This window comes from Parasteatoda tepidariorum, chromosome 2 (genome assembly GCF_982258835.1).
Source record: "Parasteatoda tepidariorum strain Cologne lab strain chromosome 2, Ptep-v5.0, whole genome shotgun sequence".
Taxonomy (NCBI): domain Eukaryota; kingdom Metazoa; phylum Arthropoda; class Arachnida; order Araneae; family Theridiidae; genus Parasteatoda; species Parasteatoda tepidariorum.
Window position 1 is genome coordinate 14,161,940 of NC_141756.1, and position 26,028 is coordinate 14,187,967.

The window sequence follows — 26,028 nt, forward strand, 5'->3', positions numbered from 1 at the left end:
AGTTCATGATAATTTTTGTTCTTAATACAGAGAGAATAAAACAAAATATTTTTGTTTATTGTAATTATTTTGTTAAGAATAAAGGAAGGGAAGATAAATAAAATTAATAGCTCCAAGAAAAAAATTTACCCCTTCCTGATTTAAAATGAAGAAGAGTTGTAAAGCGAATTTCACATTCATTTCATTTTTATTATTAAGTAAAATATGAAAAAAGGTATGTAGGTGAGTGAAAAAACGACCAATATTTTATATAAGTGTACATCCGCATTAATAATTGCATACACATTTATTATTATTAAAATCACATTTCAATTTATGATGATTTCTGTTTTTAAATGCATAAAGAATAAAATAAAAAGTTTGCGTTTATAGTAATTTATTAAGAATAAAAGAAGGGGCATAAAAAAATAATAGCTACAAAATAAAAATTTATCCCTTCCAGATTTAAAGTTGAAAAGAGCGTTATAAAGCTAATTTCAGTGTAAAAGCACCCTCGCTTCTTCCTCAGCGATGCACTCCCTGAGTGACGTCACGTTCGCTATCTTACGGCTTGTTCCGCACTTCTCTAGGAGGCTTTGCTACTGCTCAGCCTTCTCCTCGGATATAGTTCTGAATTTATACCTAAAAGAAAAAGTAATCTCTCCTAATAAACTACAGAATTTATGTAATTGTTGATAACAATAGTTTGCTAGATATTTGTTAATGAAAACTAGTAACTGTACTAGCTCACTTCTTTATGTTTGATCACAAAACTGCTATTTTCACTACATGTTATTTTCTCGCATTTTACCCACGTTAATTATTTACTAAGCAGATTGTTATTACTTATTAGAATATTGGGCAGAATGAAATTAAATCCAATTTCAAGTTTATATGACAATTTGTTTCAAGGTTATGAGCTTTTTCATGCAGCTGTTTATGGTTCACTACTTCAAAAATGTGCGAATTTCGGAAATCTTAAATATTTTAGAAATAAGTCAGTATAGTATGCAATTTTAATCCTGAATTGAATAAAACCAATTGCAAATAAAAACATTTATTGTTGAAAGTAATATGCATTATTTTGAGTTTCATCCTATGGGATGTGTATTTATATTTAAACAAGTGTTTGTAACAGCTAACTATTAGTTTTATTCTGCTCGGTATTATAAGTTATATAGGAGATATTATACTCAACTTATTTTAAAAGTATTATTTCAAATCATTCTCTCCTAGACATTTTCTTCACATAAAATTACTCACAACTTTAAAATAAATGCTCCTTATCAGCTTGTAATTTGTTCTATTCGATTGAGTGTAAAAAAAAGAATAAAAATTGGTACGTAACTTTAAAATTTTAATTTATTAAACTATTGTAGATTCTTGATTACATTGATTAAAAATTATTAAAATAACTATTTTTTAAGAAACTCTGATGTGATTGACAATAACATAAGTCCTTTTCAGAATCAGCGTCAAAAATTTAAAAAAAAGCTGCTAGTTTCATGAAGTCTGACCAAAAGTTGAAAAATATAGACTAGGTTTATTGAGTTTAAAGATTTTTAAAAAAGAAAGGGAACGAAATCTAATTATTAAACTTACAAGTACCATAATGTTACAGATGTATAGAAAAATAAAAAGTGTTAAAATTGCATAATAAGATTGGAATTATACAGGGTGTTTATAAAGTCCCGGATCCATTTTGATGTTTAATAACTCATAAAATAATAAAGATAGATTAAAATTAATAACATTAATGGTTAGATAGACTCAAAAAGTTTCATGACCCTTGTCAATGAACTTCCACGTGTGACCCCTTCGTCGCACGGAGAATATCAAGTCGATAGTCAATTTCACGAGAGGTAGCTTTCTTTTTTACAGAAAAGTCAATTTCATCAGTCGTATACTTAGACATGTTGGAAAACTTCGTATTTCCACAACTAGAAGAGCTTCAGCCACATGTCTTTTTGCAACAAGATGGTGCACGACCTCATTGGGGTATCATCGTTCGTAGTTCTTTGAATGACCATTTTACAGGAAGATGGATTGGGCGAGGAGGTCCAATTCCTTGGCCACCCAGATCACCTGATATAACGCGGCTGGACTTTTTTCTTTGGGGATTTATAAAGGACAATGTTTACAGGAGGATCGTGTCGAACATTGATGGCCTAAAAGCCAGAATTACAACCGCAATAGCCTCTGTGGATGCCGACATGCTTGCCGCTATCTGGCGTGAATTTGACTATCGACTTGATATTCTCCGTGCGACGAAGGGGGCACACGTGGAAGTTCATTGACAAGGTTCATGAAAGTTTTTGAGTCTATCTAACCATTATGTTATTAATTTTAATCTATCTTTATTATTTTATGAGTTATTAAACATCAAAATGGGTCCGAGACTTTATAAACACCCTGTATATTTGAATTTCTGTAAATGTTGTTAATGGTAATACTGTCTTCAGTGTATTTTATTTTGTGGCTGTGATACATGTCATGCTTTTTAGCTACGAGGATTGAATAGAAATGGCAGAAGATATTTATCTGAAAAGGAAAATTAATTTCATCCAGTTAATTTAAATGATAAAAAAAATACTTTCTAATATTTTAAGACCTGCCACTATTATTGTAAATATGACTTTCTTACTAATTTATATTTTTTTTTCCTCTTAGGTTCCAATAATTACAAGTTTCAACATGTAGACGGAAACTGTATTTAAAATAATTTTGTTGGTTTGTAAAAAAAGTGAAATTTTAGTTTTAAATAAAAGTACTTTGAATTTCAGCTGACTAATTATTTAAATTTATAGTTTTATAGCTTTAAAAATTCAAGCACCTTAGACAACTATCTTCTAAAAATACGAGTATGAGTCCCATAAATAATTTTTACTAACTGTAGAATTTGGATAAGTGTTATTTTAAGATGATTTAAATCAATCTATTAAAATTATAGAAGAATTATGCATTTGAAACTTTCTTTTATAGCTTAACAAAAGAAGCAATTACTGCCGAAGGTTTAATATTAAAAATTTCAGGTTGATAAATGATCTCTACTAGTGAAAAAAATGTAATGTACATTATTCTTCATATAATATATATAATATCTTTATATATATATACTATATTTTTTATATAGTGAGTCTAAAAATTAATAAACTAGGTGGTCCGTATAACACCTCACCTTCGTAAGTGCTAAAAAAAACATCTTTGGTTGATAAATTAATGCTTCTAAAAATACAAAAATATATACTTGAGGTTACGAAATAATAACTTAAGGTAGAACATGGAACACATGGCGCTAATTAAAAATAACCTTTCCAATTGTTGAAAATACACTTCAGGTTGATTTATAGCAACCAGAAGTGTAAAATGGCCCACCTTAGGTTGAAAAATATATACCTCTACAAGCATAAAATTATATACCTGAAGTAGAACAAAATACATTTGAGGTTGATTTATAACAACCAGAAGTGTAAAACGACACACCATAGGTTGAAAAATATCTACCTCTACAAGCATAAAATTAGATACCTGAGGTTGAAAAATAATTACCTGAAGTCGAACAAAATACACCTGAGGTTGATTTATAATAACATGAAGTATAAAATGACGCACCTTAGGTTGTTGAATAAATACTTCCACAAGTGTAAAAAAATATACTTCAGGCTGAAATATATATACCTCTGGAGGTATATTTGAGGTTGATTTTGAGGTATTCATTTGCACCCTTTTCAACCTTTACGACGTATTTAAACAACAACCTCCTTTATACCTTTAAAATATACCTCGTTTATACCTCATTTATACCTCGATTTTTTCATAAGGGATGGCAATTTATAATAATCGTTCCTGATATTAGTGCTGTATGAGGCATTTTTGTATGCATCTTGTATGATGTTGATCAGGTTATCAATTTCTTCGTTAATCATTTGTTGTGAGTCAGGATCACTATTGAGGAAGGAGTGATTATGGAGTACGTTGTGGAATGAGAGCCATTCGGTAGTATTTCTGGTCCTGTTCTTGTCCTGTTTACTAAACGCAACAGTGAGAAAGGACATAGAACACAGAGAGAGAGGAATAAATATCCATGCCGTGAGCAGGATTCGAACCAGCAAACGTCGGCTCCGCAGTCAGGCACGCTAACTACTCGACCACCTGGTCGGCTTTTAAAAAAATAAAAAGAAAATAAAAAAAATAATAAACTTCTATTTTGTATACATGTAACACGCACGAGCAAGCACACATCCTGAATTAGACCGACAGTTTTTTAAATATTTTTGTCAAAAAACCTGCTGACTTAAAAAAAGAAATTCCAGTAGAAATTGTGACAGTGATATAAAAAAAGACAAAGTTTTTAAAAGACGGGAAAAAAACCTTGGAATTTTGGAAAATATTGAGAATTTAAAAGTAAAAAAAAAGACTGGTCTATTTTTAATAGAAAATCATTAATGTATGCTGTATAATAACTGTAATACAATAAAAAAGGTAGCATTCGATTAGCTTCATATACTTCAATGCATTTTTTTTCTGAACACTTAGCTAATCTATTAAATTTTGCTGTATTTTATTAAAAGTTAATTTAATATATATGAAAGCATATTTAAGTTTATAAGTTTAGCACAAAATTTATTGAATATAATTACATTGTTAATTACAATATAATTTAACTTTTTTTCCAAAACTATCATCAAAAAATATATATTATGATTACTAATTTTTTCTTATATTTATAAATTGCTAATCTGCTTTATCTTATAAAAATAAGATAAAGCAGAATGCTATTTTTCAAATTAAACAATCAAAAATTAAGCAAAAAGTTAAAAAGTCTATAAATCAATCAATTTATCAAGTCAATCAACTGTTTCACTATTAGGTTTCTTTCGAAAAGCTTCCGGTACTTCTACTGAAAAATGTGTTGCTTGGTGAAACCGAGCAAATTTTAAGGCAGAGTGTGCGTTTCTTATTTTTCATTGGCGCCATCTATGACCAAGAATTCGACTTCTGCCACACCATATGTCGCACCGTTTATAGGGCGAATCCATTCATACAGCCATTCATTCATCCACAGATCGTAATTTTGACCTGAATCAGAGAACGAGCGATCTCCAATCCAGTACCCCAAGAGGTATTGATTTGTTATGGGAGCATGGAGGACTTTTGCGACTCGACAGATTTAACGTGCATCCGTCACTTTACTACATGGGGAGTCTTCGGCCGGCGGGGTTCGAACCCACGAACTCTCAGATATGGGCCCCAGCGCCCTACCGACCAGGCTATCCCGGCCACTGAAAAATGTAATTTCATTGATTTGGATGCTAACTTAAGGTCCTAGGAATAAAAGAATCAGCAATTTTTAAAATTTCCTTCCTGAAAAAGACCGGTTTATTTATGGGAATAAACCGGGGTTTTTTCCACCCGTTGCAATACTAAATGCGACAGCAATCTCAAGTTGGCCTGAAATCAGTGTAGAAATTCAGTGCTCGCAAGAATAGGAATAGGACCTTAGCGCTTAGTTAAATATGTAAAATTGTCTGACTTGAGTTAAGCTCTTGTATGTTATTCGAGCGTAAGTCCTGAGGTTCTTCAATTATATCGGGACAAGCACCCGCGACCTTGTTTTTTCGTTGTCTAAGAACTATTTTTTTCAAACGCCTCAACATGTTTGCAAACATATGGTCAATCTGAAAGAGAGCTGTCATTGAAAAGATAACCCAAATGACAATAATTATTAATTATTATTAAGAAATGGTTAATAATCCAAAGGGTGACTGAAATCTAACTCATTTATAGGTCCCACGGGTAACTGATTGTAAAGACACGTTTTCCAGTAGAACACCGAAGTCAAGCATCACTAGCGCTGTGGTCAGTGTGCCGGTGGGTGAACACTTGGATCAGTGAGCGAAGGGACCAAGGATGTGCGGTATTGGCCCTCGTTAAACTGTTCTTCCTTAAAGTGCTCGACTTCGCTCCCAGATCGTCGTGGTACCGAAGTAGGGGTGCCATCCTCTTTGCAGATGACTGAAATTATGATAGCCTGTCTTCGAATCATCCTCAGGAATGTTTTCCAGACCATCGAAAACAGCCCACGGTGCAGCTCTAATGTGACGTTAATAAACTACAACAGCTCACCTATGGTAGGTAGGTAGGCACTAGAGCTGCGCGATGGGCTATTGGCGATGGTCTGGGAAATATCCCTGAGGATGATCCGGAGACATGACATCGCAATTTTGACTCTCTACAGATGGGATGGCTCACCTGCTTTGGTAGTCCAATCACATGCGTGCGAAGTCGAGCACTTTACGGTAGAACAGTTTAACGAGAACCTATACCGTGCATTCTCGGTCCCTACGCTGGCTGACAAAGTGGTCACCCACTCGCTTACTGACAGCAGCCAGTGATGCCGGTGTTCTACTGGGAACCGCGTCCTTACGATCAGTTCACAGCGGGACAACTCACCTATGGAAAAGAAATCCTTTACGCTGTAACTGTAAAGTAATTTTTGAGTTATAAGTATTTCAAAACTACTTCACTGCTGGATTTACGTGCCGAAAACATTAATTTTTGTGAAATCACTGTTAAATATGAAGGTGCTGTTGTTGTCTTTCGTTGTTTTTCAACTGTGTACAGTATTTGTGGAATGCTTTAGACAGCCATCTCAAGTTTCTTGCTCTGAACCCAGCTTTTACGGTGATGCTTGCGAATGCTTCGAAAATCGACCCCATTTTCAAGAACTTGTGTGCAGAAATTTATCATGTTTCAGAGAATTTTCCCATTATTTAAAAGAAGTCCAAGGATTCAACGTGAGAAGGCTGAGCATGGAAAATATGGAAATAAAGTATATACCGAGATTGATGTTTGAAAGAAACTTCACGTGGCTGGAGGTTTCACACTCAGTCCTCACAGAAGAACTTTTTGAATTCATTCCCCAGAATAATAAAATCGATCATTTGTTGCTGAATGAGGTAATTATACAACTTTTTTTAAATTTTTACTTTCAGTTTGATTAAAATTTCTGATTTACAGCCACTTTAAATTAGTCTAATATAACTCAAATTAAATATTATTTGGAAACTGAGTTAGTAATTCTTTGTACGAAGTAAAACTAGCTAATTTTGATATATGTGTTACAGTGAATGACTAAAATCAAGAGAATGTCTACATTCACCGGTAAATGTCAACAGTCACGTAATCGCTTTGGTAAATGTCCAAAATATTTGTTATATCCGATTTGATATTAATTTATTCGTTGATATTATTATATTTATTCGATATTTTAATATCTGCTGAGGATAGATTTAGAGAAACATCAGTGTTCGGAGTATCGGGCAGTGGCACTGAACCTTAGAAAAATATTGATGTAGGGCATACCGGGCAAATATATACCGAACAGTAGCACTTAACTAGGCCTAGCATATATTTCAGACAAAGTGACTATGTGATTGTCAACATTCACCAATTTCGGTCATTCACAGTAACATATATTGTGTATATTTAGATATGTTTTATGCATTTTTACTCAAAATTAGAAATTTTTAAACTTTTAAATTCTGTCCTGATTTTTCCTCTCAATATTTATACACACTTTCGTTTTTAATATGTTACACTGTTTCAATGCAATCTTTTAATATCTTCGTAAACCCATAATTTAAAAAGTAAAACCTTTTGCCCAAAGTTCTTTTCTGTCAATGTCTATACCAAGACAAGAATTTGCTTAAAGGTTCCGTTTTTGATTTTAATGCATCGATTGTTAAAGCATAAAATGTGGCGTAGACTTACATAAGTGGTAATCTTCATGTTTTGTACATATTAAATTTTGAAAAGAGGGAAAATGTTTTAGCCTTAAAGATTTGTGTAAATGTCTAGAAAATGTCTAAAAATTTATATAAATTACAATAAAAATGCAACTCCACTGATTTATACCAACTATTAAGTGCAATAAAGAGTTCAAGTAACCATTATTTTTTATTTCTCCTCTTTTGCGCCAGATTTAGTTCATAACGCCATTCAAATTTCTTACTTTAAGTACATTGCGCAAAAAAAAAAAAAATAAGCGGACCAACCTGAATAACTTTTGATCTAATGTTCAGATCTTCGCATTCTACGACTCAATCTTAATGCTTTTGAGGGAGTGACCTCAAATATGCTAACTCATTAATGCAGACGATAATTTAAGTTGCAAAATTAGAAACAAAAACGGATTTATGATTTAATTTCTGACACTAAAAATATATCAAATATTTACAGTCATCTAGGACAGAAATATGGCCCCAATAGTTTGGACAGGAGAACCGTCCCAAGTTTGGATCCCTTAATGTTAATTTTACTTTTTGCATATTTCACTACATTTAGAGTTAATTTTTAAACTAATTGAAAAACTTTTGCACACAATTATGAAATTCGTTTAGCCAAAGATAATTACATCATTTTAAAGAACTTACTTTTACATGCCAAAATCGGTCGAATAAAAATCAATCGAATTTTGAGTTTTCCTTCGAAAAGTACAAAATCTACTTAGCAAATTGCTTGAAACTTTTTAAATTTCTAAGATATTGAAATTTTACCTTTCTTTATTAGTTGTCAAATACGATTCATTACAAAATTATGAATTTTTTTGAAGTTTTTTTTTTCGCGTATGGGTAGTATAAAAGAGCTACTTTAAATACTCAAATCTTGCGCAGTTTTTACCAAATATTTTGAAAAAATTTTGCTCCAAAAATTTTTATTTTTTAATTTTATTGACTATTTTTCAAGTTATAGCAAAAACATGTAATACAAAAATTAGTTTTTTTTTAACCCCTAGGGGACGGGTGATTCAGAAAAGCATTCGTACAAAATCAGAATCAAGTTGCAATTAAATAAAAAACGGTAACTTAAATGTAGTCGTTACTAATTTGACAGACTTACTTTGCTTTTATTTTAATTATTGTTAGTTTGAATAAACATTGATTATATATATGATCAAAGTATAACTAAATAGTTTTATTTCGAACAAAGTAATGGTGAATTAAATAAATCGAAAAATTATAACTCCGCCCACAAATAAACTGCTAAAGACTTACTTTGATTACCAGTTTTATCTTCTTACCCTGATTGATACGGTTTTTTGCTGTCACGTATTTGTGACAGTCGGCGCGAAAGGGTTAAATGTCCATTTTTCCGTAAATATGTAAACGAAGTTTACGAAATTTTATGCAGTTATTGTAAATAACCAAAGCAATCGATGCAAATTACATGCTAACTGCTTGATTTTTCTGGTATAGGGTGTTCAAAAATATTTGTTTTATAATATCGGTTTCTTAAATCTCTGAAAACTTGCATGTACTAAACATCTCTAAAGTTACAAAGAAATTCTTTTCTTGAGACATTTCAAAAAATGTCTCTTCTATTATTATAGAGATGTGTGTACATATTTTATATTCTGTTTGAAGGTGAGAATAGCTGATGGAAAATGGGATTGGAAAATAATATCTCCACTGGAAAAGTTAGCGACATTGCGAATGAGAAAGATGTCTGTGGGAAGTCTTCAGAACTTCACTCATTTTTCGAAATCTTTAAAACACCTTGTCTTGCATGGTTGTGACGTAAGGGAACTGCGGGTTGACCAATTTCGAGAATTTAAGCAACTAGAGATGATCGATATCAGGCATGACAGACTGAAGGAGTTGAAAAGGAGTATGTTCCCAACTCCTTCTAAACTACGAATTCTGATATTCCGGTAAGTTTGAGTTTCCTGTCAATCTATTTATCAATGAAACAATGAATTTAAGAATTTGTTGGATTTCTGAAGAGGTCTTTTCCCTGAGAGGGATCCCTAATCCTTTTTTAGCATAACTACTGGTTCTACGACTCTGAGGATCTTTCATTCATTTTTATTCTCCCTCAGACTTATTTTGCAACACGTTAACTCCGTAACAGTACGTAATGTTACTTTTATGCCTCTGTTTAACCATTAGATACTACTTTCAATTAACCCAGAATAGATTTAAAAAGATGCATTTGAGAAAAGCACGAAAGGAGACCTAAAGACCTTAACGCTACGGCACTTCTACTTCGAGCTGCACAATAGGCTTTTGGCGACGATCTGGGAAACATCCCTGATGATAATCCGGAGACAACATGCATACGTAACATCCTGTTTTCCAGTGAGGACATATACATACGGAAAGCGAAAACATGAGACATGTGGCTTTCGAGTAGAATTTTTAAAGAGCTCGTGGTCCAACGCGGACTGTAGTACCAGAATAAATTTGAAAAACTTTCTTCAAAAAATATTTTAGAGCCGTGATGGCTCAGGGGAAAGTGCGTTCGCTTTCGAATGATGCGAACCGGGTTCGAATCCCAGCGAAGGCGGGTCGATACGAATTCCGCATCCGGCTTGCACCGATCACAGTGGTGACTTGAAATATCCTCAGTGGTAGAGGGATTGTGGGTCAAGAGTTCTTTTGCAGTCAGGCTAACCGTGGGAGATTTTCGTAGTTTCCTTCTCCATCTAATGCTGGCTAATTCCATCAAAAAGTCCTCCACGAAGGTAAATTTATCCCAATACTCGAAACAGGAGTTTCCTTGTCTTCTGGATTGGGTTCAAAATTACAAGGTAACGGAGTTGGAAGTTCGAAGTCAGAAACCCAAAAATTGGGTCGGCTATTTAACAACAGCTATGAAAAAAATAATGGTGGAATAAAGAGAATAATGGTGGAAAAAAGGAAAAATAAAGACAAAAGAGACAAACAAGAAAATAAAACAAAAATATGTAACATTAGAAAATTTCTCCCAATACTTGATTCAGCAGTTCCTTTGTCTTCTGGATAGGTATCAAAATTTCAAAGCTACGGATTGGAACTTTAGTAACCGTAAACTCAATTGGGTCGGCTTTTCAACTACGGTTATAAAATAAAAGAACTTTCAAAATCATGCTTAAAATTAGTACACGAAACAATCTAATTTATATCAATTTTTGCCAGCATCCTTTTCCCTTGTGCTATTTCTTTCCTTAGGAGACATCCTCATTCCCAGAGACATATAATTGATCTTTCGGAAGTAGTTAATAAATCTTCGATTTCTTTACTTTGAGTATGCCACATCGTTTCTGTTTTTTGCCAATTCCGACTCCGAGAGTTTACTGCAAATTCCCTTTTCATTTTATTTCCCTTTTATAGAAATTATGAAGCACATTATTATAAATTAGAAGTTGCTTTCTTGGTATCTCTTGGGAGAAATTGATTGCCAGCAGCCGACCTAAAGCTTTTTCACTTTGAATAATCAACAATTTTGATTAGTTTTTCATACAATTTTTTCTTGTATTTTGCCTAATACTTTCAGGAAAATCAGCTTAACGTTGATCCTTTAATTATGTGTTGAATCAAAAATTGTTTCCGATCAAGTTGAGCAATCACGAGCAAACTCGTGTACTTAACTTTTAGATAATTCAATTTGCTCAATATTAAGTTTCGTAATCATAGTAAGGTTGCAGTCAATTTACACAACGTAATTTGTTTCAACGCGTTCCAAAATTTGTAACAATTTACTTACATGTTTACAGTGCTATTTAATTGCTGCTATTCTGCAATTATTTCCCGTACATAAAATATGCAGTATTTATATATTATAGGTATTTATAAACTTTAGTTTCAACTTTAATGACAGGTAAAAGTGTTAAACATTTTTCCATAAAAAAAATTCTTAAATTTTTTTTTTGAAAAATATTACTTCTTGCACCTTAACCTTAATTTTTCCGACTTTTGGTGTACTTTAATTAAATTTCCTGACATTTCCCAAACTTTTCCAGACTGATTAAATTCGTTCCGAGTTTTCCAAACTGATAAAGGTAGATACTTCAGTTACGTCGCACTAGAGCTGCACAATGGGCTATTGGAGACGATCTGGAAAACCTCCCTGAGGATTATCCGAAGACATGATGCTATCACAATTTGTGAGATCACTTCCTCAATTTAGACATAGATCTGAAGGGGAAGGAAATTTTCTCCAGATTCCTGTACCCATCGTACTGCTCAGGCACCTACCACAGGACTCTCGATTTCACAGATTTTACCAGCACGTACATCGCATTAACTCGTTGAGTCTTATCGGAGTCAATAATCGAACCCCAGACCCTCCGAACTGGAGTAAGATTCTCTAACTACTGGGCTAAAACGGCCCCCAGACTGGTAAAACTTGCCCAGACTTATCCCTGCTCTGTGTATACCTTGCATTTTTCACTGTTTAATAATTTTAATTTTTTATATTATGTCTGAACTATTTCAGAAACAATCATTTGACATCGCTTCCAGAAAATTTGTTCGAAGGCATGAAGGATCTAATTGTTATAGATTTTCAACAAAATCACCTGACAGTTCTTTCAGAGAGAATTCTGAAACCAGTTTTGAATCCAGTTCTTTCTCTGCAAGGTAAATTACTTTTCACGTAATTTAATTTGTTTCACAAAATGAATTTGACAACAAATGGAATTGAAAGTGTATTAAAAATATTTGGTATGGTCTGACCATAATAGGCTTTTAAAAATTTCTAAAGGTTTTGCCCGAAGTATTTCTGAAAGACAAAATCTTGCATTAGATAGTAAGCATTTGTCTGAGAACAATTTTATATGCACGTAATTTGAATTTTATGATTAGAGTAATATCTTTTATTGGAATGGAATTTTATCCGATTAGGGTCATTATAAAGAGCCATTATAAGATTTAAGGAACCTTAAACATCTTAAGTTTCAAAACATTTAGTTTCCTCCCTTTTGATATAGAATTTTGTTTGATTCCAAAGACAATAAAGAGCCAAAGTAACCATTCTTCATTCTTATTTTTCTCCTTGCGCTCCAGATTTAGTTTATAACGCCTAGGCGAGAATGAGATACAATCAATGAGAACACATTTAATCAGCTATCTTTTGAAGACAAAATGCGAAGTTCATTTTTTTCTGATGATTTTCCTCGGATTAAGACAATTTTTGTTCTTAAATAATTTAATCTGTTCTGTTTTATTTATGTGGTTTATTTATTTGTTTTATTAAGGTCAACATTAATAATAAGCATCATTGAGAAAATCTCATTGCATTTTTTTAGTTTCTATGATTTGTAGCTAATAACTTTTTGCCGGTGAGTTTCTAAATCTGGACAAAGCTCCGAGATGCGTCTTCAAGAAAATGGATGCAGCTATTAAAGGAAATGGTTATAGCATTTGATTCTGTCTTAAACTCCCTTTAGTTGAAACCTCTTGAACTTGAAAAGATTTTAAAAGTCAGCGGATTTTACTGGTGCTATAAATTTATACTAGTGGTCGTAAATTTACATTGTAAGACGCTTCGAAACTCACCTTATTGTTATAAGTTCTAAATACGAAAACAAATGACATCGCCAGAAAAGTTAAATCTGTAATATGCCTCGTCACCCCGAATACCGAGACGCTAACCATAATGCTTAATTTAAATAAGTGGCATATTACATAAAAAAAATATGTCCTAAAAAACTAAAGCGATTAATTTAAATCTGGAGCAAGCAGTTTCGAAGGAATATTTGAATAATAGGAGTGCGTATTGACTGTAATATATTTGATTAACATTTCTACAAACAAATCTTGCAGGAAATCCATTGAAATGTGACTGCGAAATGAAATGGATTTTGGAAATCAAAATGGTTAAAGGAAAGTGTGATGCACCTCAACATTTGAAAGGAAAAGAAATAAAACACTTGGAGGAAGAAAACTTCAACTGCTGAAATGTAATTCACTTGTACGGCTAACATTTTATGCCAGTTTTAAGGCTGGTCTCTCGTAAGAATATACTTTGTAGAAAATGGTGTAATTTTCAATAAATTAATTTTTGATCTTTAAAAAAAATAACTTTTGCTTGCTTAACGAATGATAATATAAGAAACTTCTCAGACTCTTAGATCAAACTAGGGCCAAGGCCTACTGTGCCCATCTCAGTCTTCTTGGCCTTGGGGTGCGAGAGCAGATGTTCCGGTTAGGTGGTCAGTTGAAAGCGGAGCCCCAGTGTTTAGTTCCCAACCATGCTTGGTACTCATTTATCGACCCACTGAAGGGATGAAAGGCTGAGTCAATCTTGTCCTGCCCGAGGATCGAACCCAGGACCTGTGACGGGAGCGCTAAGCGCTACCACTCAGCCACCGGGCGTCATACATATAATTTTAAAAAAGTAGTTTGCCACTTTTGCGATAGAGCGTTTTATGTCGATTCTGCATTTTGCTGTTAAAAAAAATTTCCCCAGCTTATTTGGAATACAAATTAGAAAGAAAGAAAAAACAATTTTAACTACAAATCATTTCCGATTATTGGATATTGGAGCTATATCTTTCGTAGTTTAAAAATTTTAAAATTTCCTTTACCCTGAAACCATTACTGGCAAATTGATAGATAATAATATATACTGATCAAAATAATTAAAGGATATTGTAAGTCTGGTATAAAACAACGGTATAAGCAATTTTCTTTTCATAAAATGGAAGAAGAGAGTAGTAATGCAAATTTTTATTTTCAAACTTCGCAGTTAGCAAATTTTGAGTTTGACTTCGAAGACGACGCTTTAGCCGCAGCAAATTTGATTTGGCTTTGAACTTAATGTAAGACAAAGTAGAAAAGAATGATCGACATTCAGTAAGCGCGTTGTTTCGATGAGTGCGATGTCTCAACGAAGTCATTTAACCAAATCAGAAGCTTGGAGAGTTGTTGGCCGGCTAGAGGGGGGCCAAACACAAGCTGAAGTAGCAGAAGCCATTGGAGTTTCACAAAGTGTGATTTCCAGAATCTGAAACTGTTTTTTGGAGACTGGAAATACAGGTTGAAGATCAAGGCAAGGGCGCAAACGAGCAACAACGCCCAACGAAGACCATTATTTAACACTAACGGCTCGGAGACACTGAAATATAAATGCCACTCTTCAACAACACCTTCGCTTGGCTACTGGTACCACAGTTTCGGAACAAACTGTCCGATACCGCCTTCACTTTGTAGGTCTGAATGTTCGCCGACCAATTGTGCGTGTAACGTTAACAGCAAGGCGACGTCGCTCCCGCATGAGGGAGTGGGTTTTTTTGTCTGGCGAATCTAGTTTTTCTGTTCATCCTGATAATAGGCATCTTTTCATCTAGAGAGAACGTGGCACTAGAAACAACTGCAAGATTTGGCAGTGGTGGAGTGATGGTCCATATTGGCATCTCCATTGATGGGCGCACCTATCTCCAGATCATTCGAAATGAAACTCGGACCGATCGCCGATATAGGGATGAGATCTGAGACCTATTGTGGTCCCTTAATCTGCAGCAGTCGGAGATGACTTCATGTTAATGGACAACAATTGCAGATCACATCGTGCTAACTTGGTGAGTGATTTCCTTCTGGTGGAAGGAATCATACGAATGGATTGGCCAGGGTGTTCTCGGGACATGAACCCAATCGAGCATGTTTGGGACATTCTAGGCAGACTAATTGCTGGATTCCCCACAAGCTTCCAACTACTGGAAAGAGCTCTTCTGGAGGAATGATGCAGAATACCCCAGCCCTTCATTAATAACTTCATTGGCTCGATGCCTCAAAGGTGTTCAACGTTGCTAGTCGTCCAGGGAAGCCCTACCCCCTACTAAAAACTATTTTCTTTTAAGGAAACACCTTTTTATTTGTTTTTCTCATGTGCACAAATTTTGTTTTTTTCCTTTTGTAACAAAAGGCTGAATAAAACGTATTTTTCCTGCCAAATAAATATCATTTTAATCTTATATAGCCTACTACGTCTGTCCATAATGTATTAATCATTCAAGCAATTCTCCAGGTGCAAGATCAACCCCTCAATATCCCTTAATTGTTTTGAGCAGTGCAGTTTTACGTTATTCTAGATAATGGATGGCAAAAATCAGGATCAAATCTTAATATAAAAAGATACATTTTTCTTCATTTGATCATGATTAATCTTATGATTTTTTTGAATTTATCAGGACTTGATTCATTTTAATAAAAATCAAATTTGATTTTTTTATAAATCAGACTTAGATTTTTAATTTATTTACCAATAAAAGATCTTATAAAATGATTAGTAATGCTTAATATTATCTAAACACAATATTATAACTAAAACACTTAATATTTAAAATCGTGACGAGTTAAGATTATTATATAATTACGAACTAATCTCTGAATAAAAGAAAATCGTAGTTATTTTTATATAAGCTCAACGCCCCTGAGAAAACAAAGTAAGTTGTAAAGATAACTTCATTTTCGAGTTTAATATCATATAAAAATAAAATTTAGATAAAAAACATTTTTTAAAAAATTCTTAATTTTTGTTCGAACAAGCTTTCTTTATTTTTATTTTAATTACAAACAAGTTTAAAAGTGATTGTATTTAATTTAATTAAACATAAAACTAACTGGATACAATTAATAACTATATTAAAATAATTATTTTGCATAAAACAAAAGAAAAATTAAAATTTTAATTTCGGTCATTTTTATCTAGAATGGGTCTCCTTTTTTTTCTAATTTTTATTAGTCTATCAAAACATCAATATTAATGAAATAAAACTGATAAGAAATATTTTGAACTTAAATCAATGATTTTTTTGCCGTTTAATTAGTCAATTTTTTAAAAAATAAAGTGATTTAAGTCCTGTAGATCCTGTTATATACATACAATATAATAAGCAATAATTCAAAATATCGTCGAACTAAATCTGTTAAAAAAAACACTGGAGAAATCGCTACAAAATAAAATAATTAAAAAAATTTAAATTAGGTAGATCATGCTAAAATTAACAATGTATGTTTTACAAGCAGAGTAAAGTTTTTTTTCCCCAAACTTCTGCAAAAATTAATGTGTTTTACATGCATAGTAAAAAGTTTTTTTTTCCCCCAATAAATTTGTAAGCATAGCAAATACTTAAGAATTAAAAGAAAATTCCTAACATCTTTGAGTTTAAAAAAGTCTTGTAAATTTCTTTTTAAAATCCTGCGTGATATTGAAGGAAGATTTTTGTTCAGCACTTAACTCATTATATTTACGTATTTGTCCAAAAATATTTTGTAAATATCGTCAACATACTAAATATAAATATATAAAAATAATTTTAATCATGAAAAAAAAAAAAAAAAAAAAAACGGAGAACAAATTTTTCGGTGGGCACTCAGACGTAAAATTCACCCCTAGACTAGCAGTCAGCAATAAGTTACGATGTATTTCTTCAAAAACGATCAAAGCTTTTTCCAGACGGAAACTTTTCCTGACGACTGCTGATTTTCTGATACGTTATCATTTTTTTTTTTATTTAATTGTGAAAGGCAATATTTTACGTTATCGGTCGTAATAGATTTAAAGAATTATATTCACTCAATTATCTTTAAACATGTTCTTTATGTAGAGTACAAGTAACTGCACTCGCGTATCTAACTTTGATTCTTAATTGGTTTTAGTTTCGAATTCACTTAGTCCAAATGGATAACAAAAACAAAGATTCGAAGTTGTTTTTGTTTGCATTGATTTTATATTGTTCCCTGTTGTGCGTTACATGCCAGCATGCCCGATGCCCACCTCCTGAAGATGTGTTTCCGTGCCACTGCAGAAATGTCTCTTACTATGGCCATATCGGCTGTCGTCATTTGAATTCGGAAGAAAAAATTACTGTAATTCTGAACCGCGTAAATCAGTATAGAATTGGAGAGTTTTCTTTAAAAGAATCTGAGCTGAAATACGTTCCTAAATCAGTATTCAATTATGGATTCCGAATACTAGAAATTTCGTTTAATGCTTTCGAGAGGCTATTTGAAGAGATACCTGCTGAGCCAAAAGTACAAGTACTTTGGATGGAACAGGTATGTAGTATTAGAACATATGTTTCCTACATTTTTCGAATCACCGTCCACTTTGTAAGTCACGAAAGTCTCAACCTCTTTACAATTATAATTAAAAAAATTCCATTTTAATATTTTTGTTCTGACACTTTTCTATAATTATGTCTTTAAATTATTCAAAATACATCATGTGTCACAGTTCTCTGAGGGATTTTGAACGCTTTATTGACGATCGCAACCCTCGAATACGCCATCTGGGGAGAAGTCTGATTCCATGTTCTGACCCTTCCCTTTCCTCCTCTTCTCTCATAGTTCTCGAGATATAGCGAAATACGCAAAAAGTAAAATTAACAGTAAGGGGTCTAAACTTTAGAGCGCTCTCCTAACCAAACTATTGAGATCATATTTTTCGAGTCTGAAATCCGAATCAGACGAAAAAAAGATATGTTTATTCAGAGAAAGTACGCAATGCAATTAAAACTATTATTCCTATGCAATTAAAACTTGGCGATTGGTAGTATCTTATGAGGCTTAAATTCTGGCTAGTACTTGAATAATGTTAAAATATTTTATATTTTTCTCTGAGGTCAAAACAAATTTTTTTTTAATAAAAATCCAAAAAGTCAAGTTTTTCTTAATTTAAAAAAAATACTTTTTTATTTTTCAATTTCTTTGAGTTAGAATGGGTTTTAAAAGAGTATATTTGACTAGCTATTAAAAGTTCTTTCAAGTCATTAATATGGTTATTATGATTTTTATAGTGCCCGCAGGACGTCACAGTAAATTTTTTCCCTTAAACTTTTAGCTCAAAAGAAAATTAAATGAAAGTCAACATTAATACTTCCTCCTAGATGAAATCAAAATTATCAAGACCCTTTAACGCTCCTCTTGGAAATACTTGACCCAAATTTTTTTTGACAAGTACCCCCCCCCCCCAAACAAAAAAATTTCAGTTTCCCCTCTGAGAATCTCTGCAATAGCATTTTAGTAAATGTTACGTTCTTAAATTACTACTAATATAACTATTACTACTAATAATACAAATCACACGTTTTCCTCATAGCGTTTTTCAAAGAACTTCAAGAAAAAAAATTCTTTACATAACCGTAAAATATTTCCTAAAAAGTATAATACACATAGCAACGTAATGTAGAAAAACGCATATTAATATTGACGGAAAAAAATAGCAATAAAATCTATTGAGCATGAAAAAAATGTCGAGTTAATAAGCAACAATATCAAACTCTTGAGTTTAAATAATTTCCAACTTTTTAAAGATTTTCAAAAAAAGACTTTATTATAAATCACCTAAAAAAATCTTGAATATTAAAAGCTAGAATTAGAGTCGCTTGAGTATAAATAAAAATCTTCATTCAAGCAAATAATTGCGTCTTGAAAAAATTACTAAGCATTACAGTAAAAAAAATTTATTAAGTTTCAATAGAAGCTTTTTCAACAGTTAGAGTGCTACATTAATTCTTTCCATTTGATTCTCTAATGCCAGGGGATTATGGTCAAAGCCACTGGCATCACAGATAGTGAAGAAAACATGTACGATGCCTTAAAAGAGAAGGAAGAAAAAAATTTTATAAAAATTTGCCAACAGCAGGATACAGCTTTAATTCTTTCCATTTGATTCTATGATGCCAGGGGATTTTGCTTAAAGTCACTGGCAACACAGATAGTGAAAAGAAAACATGTACAATGCCTTAAAAGAGAAGGAAAAAAAAATTTTATAAAAATTTGCCAACAGCAGGATACAGCTTTCTTCATAGTCCAGAACATTTCTCGATAGGTCGTTGCTTTCCTCGCAAGTTCTGGAAATAACTATAAGACCACCTTAGAATTCCAGAATCTAAGTCCAAGTTCGAACATTTGGTATTCTCCGTTTACCTATAAATTAATATATTAGGTATTTTTATAAACAAAAAGCCAAAAGTGTCCATTTTTCACAGTTCATTAACCATCACTGGTGTCCAAGATAGTTTGACTATTTTTATGGATCTCCGAAAAGGAGAAATGCCGAACATTCCTTACATATTTTTTGTAAGCAGCATACTGTAAAACACTATAAAGGCAAATTTATAAGGTCAATGAAAACGGTATCAGGTAAAAGTTATGTGACTATAATGCAATCTGTGGACAATTGTAAATTATGCAGTTTTCTGCATCTTTCACATCTTTGTACTAATCTACCGCTAGTAACAATTTCTTAGAATTTTGTACAACTGTTGTACAATTATATCTTAACATATAATTTTTTTATTGTTAATATTTACTAATAACTTGTTATATAACTGTAAATAATACAAAAATAATAAAAATTAATTTTAAAGAAATTTCTTTACACATTATTTATTCTTTTACAATCCAGTCATTTTGACTGCTTTTGGCAATATAAGTATATACTAAGTTTCAGTCTTTTTAGTGCTATAATATAAAATAGTCGACTATTTTATATTATTTAATGTAAATAATATAAAATAGTCGTTTAAAATAAAAGTTTTACATTTCTTGTACTTCGAAATATTTTTGAAATAAGTGGTTACAAACTGTGTCGGGAACTGACGGGGTGTGCAATCAATGGAACGGACATTCGGCCGAGTAGAGTGCAGATAGTCGAAAATACGAACAAACTAAATAAACGAGGGTCGTTTAAAAACAAACAGTTCTTCATTTCTTGAGGTTCGCAATATTTTTGGAGTAAGTGGTTCCACGCTGCGTCGGAAAAAGTTAATGGAAATAACATCATGAACACCAACAGATAGACATTTATACGGATCAACATAACGAACGAATTTACATTGAGAAAGTTACAAATTTTGAGAGAAGGATAAAAGTAAAAAATTCATTTTAAAAAAAAGTAAAAACAAGTCTTAAAATTTCATATTTTAAAGATTTTTCTCTTTTTTTTGTATGCTTTAAGTAATATTAATTTTCTACAGAATTTTTTAAACTGATTTTAAATCCGCTGAGTTTTTCAGGATTTTCGTGAGACATATGAAGCCTCTTCACAATCTAGCAGCTTCTTTTAGAAAAAAATTTTTTTTTCTAAGTCCTAAAATCCTGTTATTTCAGGTCCGATTGCAGGGGAGTTGGGACTGGAGACAGTTTTCAGCTCTCAAAGACTTATTAACATTACGTTTGAAAAGAATTTCTCTAGAGAGTCTGACACATTTTAAAGAGGTCACCAAGAGCTTGCAACATATTGTCTTTGAAGACTGTAACTTGAGAAATCTTAACTATGACGAGTTTCAGCATTTTCCAAACCTGCAGATGGTTGATGTTCAAAAAAATTCTCTCACTGTTTTGAAAAGAAGCATGTTTCCAAAGCCATCTAAACTTAACTTTATGGTATTTAAGTGAGTATGCTTTTTTTTAAAAAATAAATAAAGATAAGAATTTAATATGAATTTTTTAATACATTCAACAAACATTTATTTGGCATTAAATATCACTTGCAGTCATAGTTCAAAACAAAAATTTATAAGAGTATTTATGAAGTACTGTTTTGTTTTGATCCTTAATAATTTTTACTTCGTAGAAACTATTCAACTAATTTTGTTCACATTTTCTACCTAAAATTGCAGTTTAAGAAAATGTAAAAAAATTTCCAATCAATTTTATTAAAAGACAAAAAATAATTGATTATTAACAGTTATTTTTTTTTCAAGTAAATTATCGCTAGTTAAACTATTTTAATACATGGCTTCGCCATTTTTTTTCACCATTTCAAATACTGCACCATTTTCAAATACTTTAGTTGTTGTTTGCAAAAACTGCATAAATTTTCGTATATCTAGCTTAAATATGTATGGATATATGAACATTTTTATAAAAAAGCTAATTTTTTTGTGGTATGTTTTTTTGCAATAACTTTAAAAGTATTCAGTAAAATTAAACAAAATTTTTGGAAGAATTTAAAATTAGTTACAAAATTATGTTTTAAAATTGGAAGAAAATTTTTTTTTAAAAAATGCGCAAGATATGAGTATTTAATGTAGTTCTTTTGTATTGTGCATGCACGGAAGAAAAAAAAATTTTTTTTTCTTCCTAATTTTGTTGTGAATCGTATTTGGAGATTAATGGAAAAAAATCTCATTTAAATATCTTAAGAACGTAAAAAGTTCCAAGCAATTTTCTAAGTAATTTTTGTACTCTTTAAAAGAAAGCTTAAAATAATCAGGGGTTTTGCTCAAGAATTTTATTATGCAATATTGCAAATTACACTTACAGAGGATTGTAAGATTAACTTGTAATTGTAAGATTTACTTACAGAGAATTTAAGATTAATGCTAAAAAAGGGGATGCTCTGAGGTGTTCAGGGAAAAATTCAAAGATTTGGATATCCAGAGAACGGAAACAGAAATGTAGAGTAACTAGCACATCTACAATAAACAAATTCCCAGAGAAATTAGTTATTTTTCTTCACCGAATTGGAATTTTATTTATAAATGTATTTTAGTAAAATTTTTAATAGTATTCTTTTAATTAAAAATGACACTTACAACATTTTGAAATTCTAGTCTTCAAAAATTAAATACTGCACTTAACCGAGATTGTTAAAATAAATGTGTCGACATGTACAATAAGCAAAAAAAAAAAAAAAAAAAAAAAAAAAAAAAAAAAAAAAAAAAAAACCTGGATAACTTTATTTAATAACTAATACTTGAATAGTTATTTTATATGGCAAAATACGAAATTTGAGAGCGAAATCGGTCGAATAGTTCCTGAGAATGTGAATTTCTAAAAATTCGATTTCTCAGGAACTATTCGACCGATTATGTTCTAATTTTGTATTTTGTCATATAAAATTACATTCTTTAATATGATTCTGCTCTTTTCTTTGAGATTGTTCTGCAGTTAGTGATTCTTATGATTTTAAAATCCTCTTCCACAAAGAAGTCTGATTTTAGGCTTATTTCTAACTCTAGTACCTATGGTAAAATTTTTTCAATTCGCTTAAAAAGTCCTCAAAGTATAGAAAAACGCGCAATAAAATTAACCAAATTAACTTCTAATGACCAAACTATTGCGACTACCCCTATATTTGGGGGGGGGGATCCGAAACCGTCGAGAAAAGGTATCTTTATTCAGAGAAAGTATGTTTTTGTGACTGATTTCGCAACCCCCTTGAGCCATTAAGATTGAGTCCTGGAACGTGAAAAGTCGATCATTAGATCAGAAGTTATTCAGGATGGTCTGGGATTTTTTTCTGGAGGGGGGGGGTGGCACACTGCACGTATCTACTTTTAGCTGTTCTATGCACAAGTTAAAATCATGACTAGTTGCATGGATTTCAGAATAAAAGATGCCCTTTTCATTTGGAAACTACTTATCTATTTTCTTTTATGTTTTAGCGACAATTTCATATCGACGATTCCTGAAGACTTGTTTGTGGAAATGCCCTATTTGCGTCACATTAACTTCAGCAACAACAGATTGACTGTTTTGTCAGAAAATATTTTTTTGCCTGTCATAAGACAAAAGTTTCTTCTAGATGGTATGTAGTAGTATAATATGCTTCAGTACAATCAGTATAATTTGAAAATATATAATTAATAAAATAAAATATATAATTAATAATATATAATTAATAAAATAAAATATATAATTAATAATATATAATTAATAAAATAAAATATAATTAATTGGTAAAAACTAAATTAAAATAAAATATAATTAATTATGTATAATTTTAATCACTTGAAATAACACTTTTAAACAAATAATATACTGTTCCTCTTTAAACTGTTGAGAATTTGTAACAGTAATGTTTGATAAAATTTAATCCATCTCTATTTAGCGTTATAAAGAAAATGAAAAAAATTTCAACATGAAGTAATCCTCCATTTTTTTTTAAAAAAAATATTTAAAACTATTTATTATGTAATTTTTCTAAAATTTTTCCATCATGCTAAAAGGGCGAAAGTTAGAGAAGAACACAATGTAATCCTGTCTGATTTCTTCAAATTTGGCAGGGGGGGGGAAGGCGGACTAGTAACATTATAAAAGTGATTCCTATAAATCCCTTTTTATAAAAATAAGCCGTCATTCCATAAAAACACTGCCTTTTTATTTTTTCAGGAAAAGGTTGCTTTCTTAACCACCTGTTTTAATGGAAAGTCCAATTCTGATTTATTTAGTTATTGATAATTATTTGACTTTAATTTTTAATTCAATTCCTACATTTTAGTTATTTTTTTCTTATGTTGTCTAGTTATATAGTTAAAATTCACCTGATATTCGGCTCCTGTGATATTCACATCTTTTAATTGGAGGAAGGGGGGAATTAATAAACTTTTTAATGCTTTTAAATTCTACCATTATTTTTTTTTTAAATAAATACATTTTATTTAAAAATGCACCTTTAAATGTTTATTTTCTCACAATTTTCAGTTTAAAATATAAAAAAGCTTTTAAGTTCTTTTCCTTCAACTTATGTAATTTAATTTCTTTTTTTTAACTTAACTTCTTTGAAAAATACTTATACACAGAGATAGTCTTTTTATCTTGACTTTAATTATTTTTCCAAAGCTTCAAATTTTTCTGTTATTTTGATAATGAGTGAAAACTCATTATCAAAATAACAGGAAAATTTGAATACTTTGTGAAATATTATAATATTTTGTGAAAATAAATATTTTGTGATATATACACATAAAATAGTATAAGAGGATAGTTAAAAAATTTAGAATCTAATTCAGTCATTACATAATATTACATATTTTGACTAAGTTTTAATGGTGGTAAGTGAGTAATCTTTCAAAACCCACTGTGCCCTTTTATATTTCTAGGGGGGGAAATCTGTTAATAGCATAATTAATATACATTAGTAAAAAAGACAGAAGTATACACTAAAAAAAAATAGCGAAATAATTTAAAATTTATATTATCACATAATATGACAAATATGCACAATAATAAATTCTATATTTGATAAAGTTGTATCCTATTACACAATTATTGGAAAAGAAATTTAAGAAGAAGTGAATTGCTTGTAAATGTATGAAGCATATAGTAACGAAAGTAAGATAAAAATTATATGATATATTTTAATGCAGAAAATCACACACAAGGTATGTGTTTTTTATCAAATCACACACAAAAGACCTATATATAAAAAAAATTCTTTTTCAGGAAACCCATTGATTTGTGATTGCAGAATGGCCTGGATCTTGGGTACAAAAAGAGGCTGGGTAGCAGGGTCATGTGCCAGTCCCAGAGATATGCAAGGGAGAGAGTTGAGTGAATTGAATGACGAAGATTTTACTGAATGTTTAGCATATGCATACATGCACAAGGAAAATGAATATTAAAAAATGCTTCAAAACTTAATAATGTGAATATATTATTGAATTTTTTTTTTAAAAATTGATCGCAAAATGATTAGACTTGTAAAGTGTCCCATCTTTTTGACTAAAACATGTTTCAAACATACAGAACTGTTATTTAATGAATGAAAATTTCGATGAAATTTAATTGATCGAATTTTTGTTTAAATTTACTAATAAAAAATAAAAATACATAACTTTTTGTTTAAATTTACTCATAAAAATAAAAATACAAAACTTAAATTTACTCATAAAAAATAAAAATATATAACAAAGCTTTACATTTAAATTGTTCCATTTTATTAACATTTAATAATTTTTTCACAAATATTTTGCAATTCATTTTTTACAACAGATTCTGCAGATGTACAGCTGATAAATTTAGAAAAAATAAAGCATACTTTTTTAACGCAAAAAACTAGGTTACATCATTAAGCACATGTATGAGCGTCACATGAAAATTTTTTCTTTATAAAGGTAGGTTTGAATAATTTTCAAAAAATAAATAAATGGAAAAAAAGAAATATATTTAAATAAATACCTTTTAAAAATAATACACCTTAAAATGTTCTTTTTCTCATAATTTTCAGTATATATATTTAAAAAACAACAACTTTTTTATGAAAAAAGTTCGTGCACAGTGATCGTTTTTTTCTATGTAAAAACATACTAAAAAACGATCATAAGATGATTAGAATTTGTAGTTTACAAAGTAATTAAAAAATTACTTTTTATAAACTGCAAATTCTTCTCTTATTTTGATAATGAATGAGAATTACTTTTTGAAATATGCACATAAAATAGTATAAGGGAATTTAAAATTTGCAGAGAATAAATTTAGTTATTGCACAATATTACACATTTTGATAAACTTTTAAGATGTTAAGTGAAAAACTCAAGCCCTCTCAAAATTC

General features: G+C 31.0%; 2 protein-coding genes across 2 annotated transcripts; both read left to right on the plus strand.

The window, feature by feature from the left end:
* Window positions 1-5,705: 5,705 nt before the first annotated feature.
* On the plus strand, window positions 5,706-13,820 carry LOC107455930 (uncharacterized). The gene is made up of 4 exons (XM_016073660.2): window positions 5,706-6,938; window positions 9,405-9,691; window positions 12,238-12,380; window positions 13,566-13,820. The coding sequence occupies exons 1-4, from the start codon at window positions 6,558-6,560 to the stop codon at window positions 13,697-13,699; spliced, it is 945 nt and encodes a 314-aa protein (XP_015929146.1). The 5' UTR covers window positions 5,706-6,557; the 3' UTR covers window positions 13,700-13,820.
* A 3,456-nt stretch (window positions 13,821-17,276) lies between these two features.
* On the plus strand, window positions 17,277-25,310 carry LOC107455917 (uncharacterized). Its single transcript, XM_016073645.4, has 4 exons — window positions 17,277-17,801; window positions 20,859-21,142; window positions 23,141-23,283; window positions 24,921-25,310. Exons 1-4 carry the CDS (start codon window positions 17,424-17,426, stop codon window positions 25,097-25,099), a joined length of 984 nt encoding a protein of 327 aa, XP_015929131.1. The 5' UTR covers window positions 17,277-17,423; the 3' UTR covers window positions 25,100-25,310.
* The last annotated feature ends 718 nt before the right edge of the window (window positions 25,311-26,028 follow it).